This window comes from Cavia porcellus, unplaced genomic scaffold (genome assembly GCF_034190915.1).
Source record: "Cavia porcellus strain 051 isolate PalLab524CR breed Dunkin Hartley unplaced genomic scaffold, mCavPor4.1 scaffold_1, whole genome shotgun sequence".
NCBI lineage: Eukaryota > Metazoa > Chordata > Mammalia > Rodentia > Caviidae > Cavia > Cavia porcellus.
Genome location: NW_026947484.1, coordinates 35272322 through 35285804, shown reverse-complemented (window position 1 = coordinate 35285804; position 13483 = coordinate 35272322). Strand labels below are relative to the sequence as shown.

At 37.3% G+C, this 13483-nt stretch overlaps 1 protein-coding gene across 5 annotated transcripts in view; it reads right to left on the bottom strand.

The window, feature by feature from the left end:
- The window catches only part of Mia2 (MIA SH3 domain ER export factor 2), a 112629-nt gene extending 99400 nt beyond the window's left edge, over nucleotides 1–13229 (bottom strand). For 2 of the 5 annotated variants that reach the window (XM_063246883.1, XM_063246894.1), the window contains exons 1-2: nucleotides 12914–13228; nucleotides 10636–10769 (exon numbers count right to left, since the gene is read on the bottom strand). In XM_063246883.1, the coding sequence (XP_063102953.1) occupies nucleotides 10636–10769; nucleotides 12914–13028 (249 nt within the window). In that variant the 5' untranslated portion in view covers nucleotides 13029–13228. Of the gene's footprint in view, nucleotides 1–10635; nucleotides 10770–12913 lie in introns of all 5 variants that reach the window. The other 3 variants (XM_013154660.3, XM_063246870.1, XM_063246877.1) reach the window with 2 other exon arrangements.
- Nucleotides 13230–13483: the final 254 nt, after the last annotated feature.

Genomic DNA, 13483 nt, shown 5'->3' with positions numbered 1-13483 from the left:
TTTTTGCAACAGGGTCTCACTAGGTAGTGCAGACTGGCCTTGAACTTACTTATATAGCCCAGGCTGGCCTTGGAGTCATGGTGATTCTCCTGCCTCAGCCTCCCAAGCTGGGATGACAGGTATGTGTCACCGTGGCTGGCTCCCTTTTTAATCTTTGCTGTACAAGTTTACTGCATATAATGATTACATTTACCATAAGGAATCAGTACATGTGCATAACACATCTTATTCTTTTTATTACTTCTTCTCCTCTCCCTCCCCATTCCCTTATCTCTTGGTTCTTTTCCCATTTGCAAAGATCTCTCTCCCTGTTTCTTTTTATCTTAATATTTTGCTATTTAAATTATTTACATTTTGGATTTCTCAATTTACATTTCTAGACTTCTCAAATAAGAACCATGTGATATTTAAATTTGTCTGTTTGATTTAGTCCATCTAACATTATTGTCTCAAGGTGCATACATTTTGCTACTGATGACTCAAATATATCTCTCTTTATAACCTTTATAGTACTCCATTGTGTATAAATACCAGGTTTTCCTTTCATCTGCTGATAGCCTCGCAGGCTGCTCTCAAGATAAAGCTAAACCCAAGAGAATTACAGCAGCCCTCTCAACACAAACATTAAAGGCCCAGAGGGCATACAATGAAGTGTCTCCTGTCACAGAAGAAAACAGCTTATAACCCAGACCTATATATCCTGCAAAACAATGTTTCAAAATTGATGGAGGAAAAAAAGTGCAGAAATGAGGTGCTTCCATGACAACAAGCATTTTAAGCACTTCAAAAATTCTCAAGGATATCGTAGAAAAAAAACGATTAAATCAACAATGCCAGATCAGGGATGTAGCTCAGTGGCACAGCACCTGCCTGGCAACCGTGAAGTCCTAAATTTGATTTCTAGCACCAAAAAAACAAAAGTCAACAATGCCAGAAGGCATACTAGAATATATATATACAAAGTAGGGCAAACACTTTTTTTCAAATGGGAAGAAAAGGAAATTAGCAACAACAAAGTATGCAGTCAAAGGAATAAGTCAATAGCTTTCAGTAGTAACTCTCACTGAGAATGGTCTCAGCTCCCCAATCTAAAGACACACACTGGCAAAATGGAGCAAAAAAATAAAACTATCTGAGGATTAGTTCAGCTGCGTAAGCGCCTGCCTGACAAATGCAAGTACAAAAAGGCAAAACTTGAAGATGTGCTATATGCAGAAAAGACACTTAATCAAAAAAAATTGACATTAAAAAACTTACAATATTCCATGCAACAAGAGCCCAAAAGAGCAGGAGTAGCTATGCTATTTCGAGACAAAGAGGACTTCAAGCCAAACCTGATCAGAAGACACAATGGTCACTACATTTTGTGAACAATTCAACACACAATGGAACAATTCAACACACAATTCAAGACACAATGGTCACTACATTTAGTGAACAATTCAACAGGAAGAGATAATTATAAGTAGGTTTCCGCTGAACAGCAGTGCATCCAATTTTGTAAAATATTACTAGACATAAAGGATCAGATAAATACAAATACAATTACAGTGGGGGACCTCAACATCTCACTGTCACAAATAGATTAACTAGAAAAAAATAAACAAAAATATACAGTTGAATAAAATCTTCAAAAAATGATTTCATTAGATATCTACAGAATGTTCTACAAAGCAGCAACAAAAATACACACTGCTGTCAGCAGCACAGGAGATTTTCTCCAAAACAGACCATGTACCAGCCAATGAAGTGTGCTTAAACAAATGTAAAAGAACTGAAACTAGGCCAGGGATATTATCAGATCACAGTGCAGTGAAACTAGAAATCAATGACTAAAGAAAATGCAGAAATAGTGCAAACACATGGATGTTAAACAATATGCTCTTGAATAATGAATTGGTCACAGAAAAATCAACAAAGAAATTTGACAGGTCCTAGACTCAACAATGCCAGTATAATGTACTAGAATTTATAGATTCAATGCAAGTAGTCCTAAGAGGGAAGTTTATAGCTGTGAATACCCACATTAAAAAAAAAAAAAGAAGCCCAAATAAATAACCTAATGATGCACCTCAAGCACCTAGACAAAACAAGAACAATTTAAATCCAAAGCTACTACAAGAAAGGAAATTATAAAGATCAAAATAGAAATTAACAAAATTGAGACTAAAACACAACACAGGAATCAAGGAATCAAAGAGCTGGCATAAGCAAAATGGACTAACCCTTAGCCAGTCTTCAAAAGAAGGATAAGGAGGAGGAGAAGGAAGAAGTAAGAGAGGGGACGAAAGAAGAGAGGAGGAGGATTGGAAAAACATGACCCAAATCAATGGAATTAGAAATACAAAATGTGGGCCGGGGATTTAGCTCAATGGCATAAGCCATAAGCACCTGCCTTGCAAGCACGTGGTTATGAGTTCAATACCCGGTACAAAAAAAAAAAAAAAAAAAAGAAAAAAAAGAAAGAAAGAAAAGCAAAAGGTGAAATCACAAAGGACATCCCCAAAATCTAGAAGAATATTCACTACTACTTTGAGAACCTGTACTCCAACAAACCAGAGAATCTGAAAGAACCAAGTATAATATATAATATTATATTATATATAATATATCATATATAATATTATATGATAATTATATAATATGTTTATTATATAAATTATATATTATATAATATATATTTTATTATATAATATAATTATATTATATAATATATATCCCAAATAATCCAATGACAAAGTTATATTAAAGCTATAATGAAAAACCTACCAACTAAAAAAAAACCTACCAACTAAAGAAAGTTGTCCTCTGAAAAAAATTCGCTATCAAATTTACAAAAATTGGGAAAGTTTAAAGTCAAAAATCCTCAAACTCTTCAATGAAATCAAAAGGGAACGAGTTCTCTCAAAGTTATTCTTGGAAGCTAGCATTAACCTGATCCCCAAACCAGACAAAGATCCAACCGAAAAGGAGAACTAGAGGCCAATGTCTCTTTTCTCTCTCTCTCTCTCTCTCTCTCTCTCTCACTCTGTTATTTTGAGACAGGGTCTCTATGCAATTCAGGCTGGCCTTGAGCTCACTTTGTAGGCCAGGTTGGTCTTAAACTCACAACAATCCTCCTTAGGCCGATCTCTTTAATGAACATAGATACAAAATTCCTCAACAAGATTCTGGCAAACAGAATGCAGTCCGTTATCAAAAAGATCATACATCATGACCAAGTAGGCTTCATCCCAGGGATATAAGGATGGTTCAATCTATGCAAATCAATAAATGTAGCATGTTGCATAAATAGAAGCAAGAACAAAAATCACATGATCATCTTAATAGACGCAGAAAAAGCCTTTGAAAAGTCCAATATCCATTCATGATTTTTAAAACCCTGAAGAAAATAAGCATATGGATGTCTCAATCTGATAAAAGCCACTTATGACAAACTTATTGCCAACATCTAAAATCTTTCCTTTTTAAGTCAGGAAGAGCACAAACATGTCCACTATCACCACTCCTGATTAACATACTCCTCGAAACATTAGCCAGAGCAACCAAGCATGAGAAAGAAATAAAAGGAATACATTTGGGAAAGAAAGAAGTTGTATTATCATTATTTACATATGGCATGATGCTCTACTTACAAGACCCAAAAAACTCAACCAAAAGACCCCTAGAATTAATAACCAAATTCAGCAATGTAGCAGAATACAAAACTAACACAGAAAACTCAGTATCATTCCTGTACACCAACAATGAACTCATGAAGAAAGAAATCAGAAAAACAATGTCATTCACATTTGCATCAAGAAAATTAAAAACATAGGGAATTAACCTAACCAAAAATGTGAAAGACCACTACAGTGCAAACTATAAGACACTGAAAAATGAAATCAAAGAGTACAAGATAAAAGGAAAATATTCCAATATTGGAATATCCAATATTGGCAGAAGCAATAATACCCAAATTGCTGTCCTTCTAAAACCAATATACAGATATGTGATTCCAATGAAAATATGATTAAAATTCCTCACAAAACCAGAGAAAACAGTTTTAAAATTCATAGGAAACCAGAAGCACTGAGAACAACAAAAGTAATCCTGTGTGAAAAGAACAAAACAAGAAGTATCACAATGCCAAATGTCAAGATATACAGCAAAACTATAGTGATAAAAACGCCATGGTACTGGCACAAAAACAGACAAGTGGATCAGTGAGACAGAGGATGCAGAAACCACTCTGGGCACATTCAGCTATCTGATCTTTTATAGATCATTCAAAAACATAGACTGGAGGAGAGATAGCCTCTCTTATAAAAGGTACCAGGAGCTGGGCGTAGTGGTGCATGCCTATAACCCCACACTCCAGAGGCTAGAACAGGAGGGATGTTGTGAGTTTGAGGCCAGCCTGAGCTACATGATGAGCTCAGAAAAGCCAGTCTGAACTGCACAGAAAAATCCTGCCTGTGTATATATATATATATATGTATGTATACATATACATATATACATATATATGTATATATATACATATATATATAACTGGTTTTCTGTATGCAAAACATTTAATCTAGATCCATAATTCTTACCATATTCTAAACTAAAATCAAAGTAAATCAAAGTTCCAAATATTAAAACAGAAACAACTTGCTGGAAGAAAAAACAGGCCAAACAATGACATAGGCACAGGCAAGAACTTTCTAAACAGAACCTTAATTACAGAAGATATAATACCAGGAATCAACAGATAGGATCGTATCAAACTAAAAACTTCCACACAGCAGAGGAAATGACCAATGAAGTAAAGAAACAACCTACAGGAATGAGAACAAATTTTGCCAGCTGTTCCTCAGACAGGGGACTAATATCTAGCATATATAAAGAACTCAAAAATAATAGACCAAAACAAAAGACCTCACCAACACATGGGCAAGTGAAATGAACAGACACTTCTCAGAAGAAGTACAAATGACAATAAACTGTTAAACATCTCTGGTCATTTAAAAAAATGCAAATTAAAACAAAAATAAGATTCCATCTTACCTCAGAAACAGTGGTTATCATCAGGAAATCAAATAATATGCTGGCAATGCTGTGGGGGAAAAGGAATCTTCTACACTGTCAGTGACAATGTAAACTAACTCAACCAATGGAAACCAGGGTAGAGATTGATCAAAAACTAAAACTAGAAATTCCATTTGACCCAGCTAGTTCTCTTCTAGTTATCTTCCCCAAAGAGTTAAAGACATCATATTACAGTGGCACAGTGATGTTTATAGAAACCCCAATTATAATAAAATCTTAGAAGTGGCCTATATGTCCGTCCTCAGATGAATGGAAAAGGAAAATGTGATAGTTATACATAAAGGAGTGCTACTCGGTCATAAAGTAGTGTAAACTTGAGTCATTTGTAGGAAAATGGATGCCCCTTGAGACCATAATGTTAACTAAAATAAGTCAGACACACAGTTTGAATGTCACATGGTTTCTCTTGTACGAGAAACCCAGAGTATAAATAAAGGGTAAAATAAAAACAGGTAACAGGAGAATGGGAGCTAGATCTTTTGCAAAAGGGTAAGCACTCATCCATTGGGTCACATCTCCAGCCCCTTTTTTATTTTTTAATTTTTTTTTGCTCTTTTCGTGGCAGTGTCTCACTACGCAGTTATGCAGTGCAGGCTGGCCTAGAACTCACTCTGTAGCCCAGACTGGGCTCTAACTCACAGCAATTCCCCTGCCTCAACCTCCCAAAGGCTACACATCCCTGGTATCTTTTATACAGGGGAAGGGAACCAAGAGATGGAGGGAAGAAAAGTGAAAGAGATAAAAAAAAAAATTAAGAAAAAAGAATTAAGATGTATTCAGCACATGTGCCAACTTTCCATGAGGAATGCAATCAATATGTACTGCAAACATGTCTTAATAAAAATACTAATGGGCCGGCGTGGTGGCGCATGCCTGTAATCCCAGCACTTGGGAGGCTGAGGCAGGAGGATCAATGCGAGTTCAAGACCAGCCTGGGCTACAAAGTGAGCTCAAGGCCAGCATGAACTGCATAGCGAGACCCTGTCTCAAAAAAAAAAAAAAACAAAAAACAAAAACAAAAAAAAACCATGTTAATTAAAAAAAAGTATAATTAGAAATAATTATATTACTGGGCTAATATTAGCCATTTTTTTACCCTTTTATTCTTAGCGATTTATTTCTTAACCTTTTTGTGACCCATTATTAGTACTTTAAAATGCACAATGCCTACTTTGAGAAACTTCAGTGAGATGGAAAAATGCAGAAAAAATGGACAGATTGCTAGATACATATGAATTACGAAAGTAGAATCAAGAAGATAGAAAAATTCTAAATAACTCAATAGCAGTCAATAAAATAAAACATTTAATTAAAACATCAAAAAGAAAACCACGAATGCTGATGAGTCACTGCTGATTTTCACAAGAAATTTAGGTAAAAGTCCCATGATCTCTCAATAGACAGAAAAAGCATTTGACAAAGACCAACACCCACTTCATGATAAAAATCCTACTGAAAATTGAAATAGATGGTTTTTATCTCAAACTGATAAACGCCTTTTATGATAAACCAACAGCCAACATCAAAAACTGAAAGCCTTCACTCTAAAATTAGAAACAACACGAGGATGTCTACTCTGATGACTCCTCCTATTCAATATAGATCTAGAAATATCAGCCAGAACAACTTGAAAAGAGAAAACAATAAAAGGCATAAAGATAAGAAAAACTAAACTATCGTTAGTTGTAGATGACATGATACTCTACATAGAAGACTGCAAAAACTCTGCCAAAAAACTTATAGATTTAATAAACAAATTCGGGCACCGGGGAGATAGCTTATCAGCATGGGGTCTGCCTGGCAAGCATGAGGTCGTGAGTTCGATACCCGGTACAAGTAAAACAGCAAACATCCACACATGGATGTGAGGGCCATCTGGCTACGATATCTGTCACCCCATTGATCGCCAGGGTTGATTCAGCTGATCTGGCAGGCTAGGCCGGTGTCCCGTCCTCCCTCAACATCCATGTGCGGCCCTCCCGAAGCTGACGCTTGGTGGAAGAAGACAACCACCCCCTTAGAGGAGGACCTTTGCTCCCTGCTAGAACCGCCAAACAAGCTGTCAGATAAAACACACACACACAGGATAAAATGGAAATCAAGCTTTGAGCCAGGGGTGTAGCTCAGAGGCACAACGCCTGCCTGGGAAGCGTGAGGTTGTGAGTTTGATTCCGGGTATGAAAAAGAATTCAATCATGTATCCAGTACAAAATCAACACTCAAAAATCAATAGCATTTCTGTACACAAATTACATTCACTGAGAGAGGAATTAGGGAAACCACGCCTTTCACAATAACATCCAAAAAAATGAAATACCTAGAATTAATGTAATGAATGTAATGTAAAAGATCTCTATACTGAAAAATAAAGTACTCTTAAAAAGACAATTGTTTAGCTCAGCGGCATAAGCGCCTGCCTTGCAAGCAGGCGGTCGTGAGTTCGATCCCCGGTACTGATAAAAAGGAAAAAGACAAAAAAAAAAAAAAAAAAAATTAAAAAAAAAAAAGACAATTGAAGAAGACATCAGAAAATGGAGAGATATCTCTTGCTCTTGGGTAGGAAGAACTAACATCGTGAAAATGGCCATATTTCCAAAATTGCTGTATAGATTTAATGCAATTCCAATCAAAATACCATCAACATACCTCACAGAACTAGAGAAATCATTCCTAAAATTCATCTGGAACCAGAAGAACCTAGAGTATCAAAAACAATTCTGGGCAATAAAGGCAAGGCAGGAGAATCACAATCCCTGATTTGAAATTATACTGTGGAGATACTGTGATAAAATCAGCATAGTACTGGCAAAACAAAGCAGACCTGAAGGTCAATGGAACAGATTAGAAGAAGCAGAAACAGCTCCAAAAACACTCAGCCACATTAGTCATGACAAAAGGGCCAAACATATGCACTGGAAGAAAGCCTTTTTAATAAATGGTGGTGGAAAACTGGCTTTTCACATGCCAAGGCTAAAAATAGACCCCAAGTCTATCATCATGCATTAAACTAAAATCAAAATGGATAAAAAGATAAATATTAATACATAAACACTAAATCTGCTAGAAGAGAGGATAGATAGAACACTCAAAGATATAGGTATAGGCAAAGGTTTCATGAATAAAACCTCAATTACATGGGAAATGCTACAAAGAATAAACAACTGAGATCTCATTTTAATAAAAAGCTTTGTGTGGGGTGTGGTGGCTCACATCTGTAATTCTAGCACTCAGGAGATTGTTGCAAGGCAGAGACCAGCCGAGGCTACAAAAGTGAGCTCAAGGCCTGCATAGTGAGACCCTGTCTCAAAAAAAATAAAAATAAGTAAAAGACAACCCACAATGTGGGAGGAAATGTTTGTCAGCTGTACCTCAAACAAAGGATTACTATTGAGAACATATAAAGAACTCAAAAAAATCAGTACCCCTAGATTTAAAGACCCAATCCAAGAATGGGCATCTGAGATGAATAAACATTTTTCAGATGAATAAACACAAACAGCAAATAAATACGTGAAAAAATGTTTCACATCATTGGTCATTTGAGAGATGCAAATTAAAACAACCCTGGGATTCTACCTCATCCCAGAAAGAATGGCTACTATCAAGAAATCAACCAATAACAAATGCTGGAGGGGCTGTAGAGAAAAAGGAACCTTTCTCCACTGTTGGCGGGAATGCAGACTAATGCTATCATTGTGGAAATCAGTGTGCAGATTCCTCAAAAGACTACGACTAGAAGTCCCATTTAATCCAGCTATTTCCCTTCTGGGTATCTTCCCAAAAGAATTAAAAACATCATTCCACAGCTACATATGTGAACCCATGTTTATAACAACACAATTTGTAATAGCCAGATCGTGGAAACAACCTAGATGCCCATCGACCGAGGAATGGATAAAAAAGATGTGGTATTTTTATACAATGGAGTACTATTCAGCCACAAAGACAATGAACTGGACACTTTTATGGGTAAATGGACGCAACTTGAGAACATACTCATTAGTGAAATAAATAAGACACACATGTGTGAACACTATTGTCTCATCAGTGTGAGAAGCTGAACGTAACAACACATGTATATGTGTATGTATATGTCTATAAAAATAGCTAACATGGTTACACTACTGATTTCTCTGAGTTCATTGAAGAGGAAAATTTGTGCTGGCATTGTTCAGACAATTGAATGCAGATGTCTTGTGCTCTGGATGAATGATTTGGGAATGACAGTGTCCAATGTATGTACCATTGTTGCCCCCTGATTGACGTGTTTTGTAATTTAGTTTTAGTTTTTTTCTTTTTCTCCTTGAAATAAAATGGATTTGGAAAAACATACATATAAGCATCATGCCACATGAAAAAAAATGTACACCTAACGTGTACCAATTAACTTAATTTTTAAAATGCACAAAAGTACAAAGCAGTACTGGTAAATATGTGGGATTCTGCCCCATTTGAGAACTGTCTTGAGGCTGACAAGGACCAAAGTCTGACTGTACAGTGTGGTTTTTTAATGGAAAATTCATCAAATTTTCCTCAGCTACCAACCTTTCGGACCATCTCTTCAGTAACAACTCTCAGCTCTTCCTTTGTTCAGAAAGACATGCTTTTCAATACGATTAATTCAAACATCTTGTTCTCTCCCAAACCTGACCAAGGCACACCAAGAGATGGATAGGGTTGCTTAACCATCTCACAATCTATACACTTACCCCTAAAGTCTGTCCAAACAAATAGGAAATCTAAGTTCACAACCTGTGCACCATATGTAAAAAATAATTTCAAGGCTTCCCCTTAGCCCTCCATCTCAACGACTTCCCAAAAGTAATTTTATAGGAATATTGGAGTGACCAATTCACATGAACCATTTTTGTTTGTTTAAATGTAAGGGTTTTTAATATTTACACAGTGTTTTGATTTTTTTTTTTTTTTGACATGGTTTCACTATGCAGTTCAGGCTGGACTCACTATCTAGCCCAGGTTGGCTTTGAAATCATGGTGATCCTCCTGCCTTAGCCTCCCAAGTGCTGGAATTACAGATATGCATTAGCTTGCCCAGCTATACAGTGCTTTGAAAACTTTAGGGTTCCTTTAAAGATGAAAAGCAGAGCTGAGTACAGAGCCACACACCTGTAATCCCAGGACTTTGGGAGGCCAAGGAGGAGGATGGCAGATTCAAGTCTAAACTAGGCAATTTAGCCGTCTCTCTCAGAGGAAGAAAAGGGGCTGGGGATATAGCTCAATGAACAAGTGCCCCTGTGTCTGATCCCCAGTAACACAGTAAGGAAGAGAAAGAAAGGGGAAAAGGAGAAGAAAGGAGGAGGGAAGGGAGAGGAGAAGGGAGGGAGCCGGCACGATGCTGCCCATGTGTAATCCCAGCACTAGGCAGGCTGAGGCAAGAAAATCGCTGCAAGTTCAGGCTAGTTTAAGCAGCATAGTGAAACTATCTCAAAACCAAGCAAAATGAAACAAAACAAAACAGAGGAAGGAAGGAAGGCAAGCAGTATCCTGGTGCAAGTTGGCCATTTATTCTGCATTGAATTCTGAAGACGGGATACTTACACTTCCTGCCCACAAATCTTCTCTTTCCCCAGCAAGTTTAATATAAACAAATATCTCTTCTCCCTTCGTGAAGTTCAGGTAGCGGCAGTCAGGTCCTGTGTAATCTCTCACGGCCAAGACTCTGCTAATTAAAGCTATGTAAATATGCAAAGAAAAACATACACATTTTAAATTGGAACGTTATTTCTTCTCCATCTATTTTGCCTTCCACTGTTCCATCCTATATACTTCCAAATGCTAATTTCTTAATATGATTTATAGTCTCAAAAATCTACATAAACTTTCCATCGAGCCTTGAACCAAGCCCTGGCTTTTTGGTTTGGTATTAGAGGATGTCCATTGCTTACTGACCCATTCCCTATTTACAAGGACCTTCTAGCCAGGCATGGAGGTACACACCTGTAATCCCAGCACTCGATAGGCTGAGGCAGGAGGACCTCTGTGAGTTCAAAGCCAGCCTGGGCTACATAGTGAGTTCAAGACCAGCCTGGAATGAAGAGCAAAAAGACGCACACACACATACACGCACATGTACACGCACACACACGCACACACACGCACACACACACACATCTATTCCTTTACACACACCCAGGGCTGTGGTGAAACTTATAGAATTATTGACCCTGCTGTGTGTCATTACCATCCTCTTGTCCACAGGAAAGGAAAAGGTAATTTGTTAAGCATTTTCATATCCTTGGGTCATTAACGCCTCCAAACAGATCTCTAAGGTAAATCATCTCTTCTCATTCTAATAAATCAGCTTTCCACCAAGGGTTAGAGACCTGTGCTCACCCACAACTTTCTGCCTCCTTACTCTGGGCTTCCACTTCTGCTCTTTCCTGAGCCCCAGTCTCTTCTACCTCACCCACCCCGTCCTCCTGCCACCCCAGCCCACTCCTACTGCCCCGTCCCTGAGCCCCTGTCCTTTTTTTTTTTTTGTCTTTTTCATTTTTGTCGGTTCCGGGGATCGAACTCAAGACCGCCTGCTTGCAAGGCAAGTGCTTATGCCGCTGAGCCAAACCCTCAGCCCCTGAGCCCCTGTCTTACTGCATCTGCTACTCCCCTGGCCATTGCTCACAGCTGCGGTGACCTCTTCTCACCACTAAGTGGAACGAAAGTCCCTGAGGGGTAAAAATGACTATCTGCGTCTTAGTTGGTTGATCTTAGATAGACAGCACTTAGACAGACACTCCTTAGACCCACAGACGCAGGCCCTCGGGAACCGTCCCCAGGAGGCCAGGTTAGCCCTTCGGCTCACAGAGTAAGGGACACGTCCCGTTTAGGACCTCAGCGACACTAACGTGTGCAATTTTAAACGCATTTTGATTAAGTCACAAATTAAAGCTAAAATAGCCTCATAAATTGCTATAACTCAGAATGTTCTCTTTCATATTCTGTCAGGCCCTGAAAGATACTAAAATGGGGTTAGCATGTAAAGACAGAAAGGATTATTTTTATGAAATACCACCTAATAAACTTCTGTACATATTAGATTACCTACTTAAAAGTTTAAGAAAAGTGTTTACATATAAAATGTTATTCATAAATTCTGTATGTCTATACTAATAAGATTTTGCATTTTAAATTTATATTTTGATAAATTAGAAATAATACACATATGGAAAAAGCAAAATTCATGTATAGAAACTCCAGTATAAAGAGATGTAGTTATTTATATCATAATGCTAGTAACAAAATAATAAAGTTCTTAATTATTAAAATGGAAATTATTTTTTCATCATAATAAATCAAAGAATTTTTAGTCAATGTTATAAAAATATACTTATATCTTAACTCCAATTTCACTTTTTACCTAATAAATGAACATAGAAATATTAATATTTGGTAAAGTTTACAGAATATATGCTTTCAAATAAAAACCATTTATGAAAAATAACAATCAGAAGTCTTGATTAGGAAATAAAAATTAAAAAGCACATGATAAATAACTGTCAAGTGGCCTGGTTACACATATCTGCAATTATCTTTTAGAAAATAGTAAAAAGACCCTTTCACTTGTGAGGTATGCATTAATATCATAACTTATAATACATTTTTATATCAATCTGATCTCATCTTGGTATATTTACATTAAATACCATCACCAGCTGGTTCACTTCCAGAGTTACTTTCTTATACAGAGTATACTTTACAATTAAATATTTCTCAGTAACATGAATCTTCATTTTTTATCATGCATCTCCATAATAACATTTTACATCTCTATTTTGAGCCTCTACTTTGAGAAGAACTAGGGGGAAAAAGGCAAACTTACTTTCACATTCCAGATCACCACATTTTTTAAGGCCTGCTAGCAGCTTTGCACCTTCCAGGTACTTAGTCAGAGAAATAAACAGAAGGAGGACCCCGCGAAGGCCAATCTCCGCCATGCTAAGACACGCAGCTAGAATCCCGAGGGAGCCACATCAGCTGCTCACACTGGAGACTTGACGGCCAAACAGCAGACATTCCACTTTCTTCACTAAGTCAAAAGAAAAGGGTTTGGAGTTTTTAACTCTTGATAACTACATTTCTCTAACAATTTTCAGGCTTGAGAAACAACACACTCTGTTCCCGATCCCAGTGTCAGGTATACAGACAGTACATAAAGGTTTAATAATTAACAGGGATTTGGAGTTGGACTAATGGCTCACAAAGGCAGCCTGTGTAAAGCTGCGTCGTGGTTTAAAGGCATCTTACATTCCACCGGGCGGTTCTTTTATATGTTGATTTTTGGGGTACTGGGAATTGAACCCACAACCTTTGCAGTGAGCTACACTGCCAGCCCTTTTTAAACGTTTTAAGTTTTGAAACAGGGTCCCCTAAGTCACAGGGCTGCCTCAGC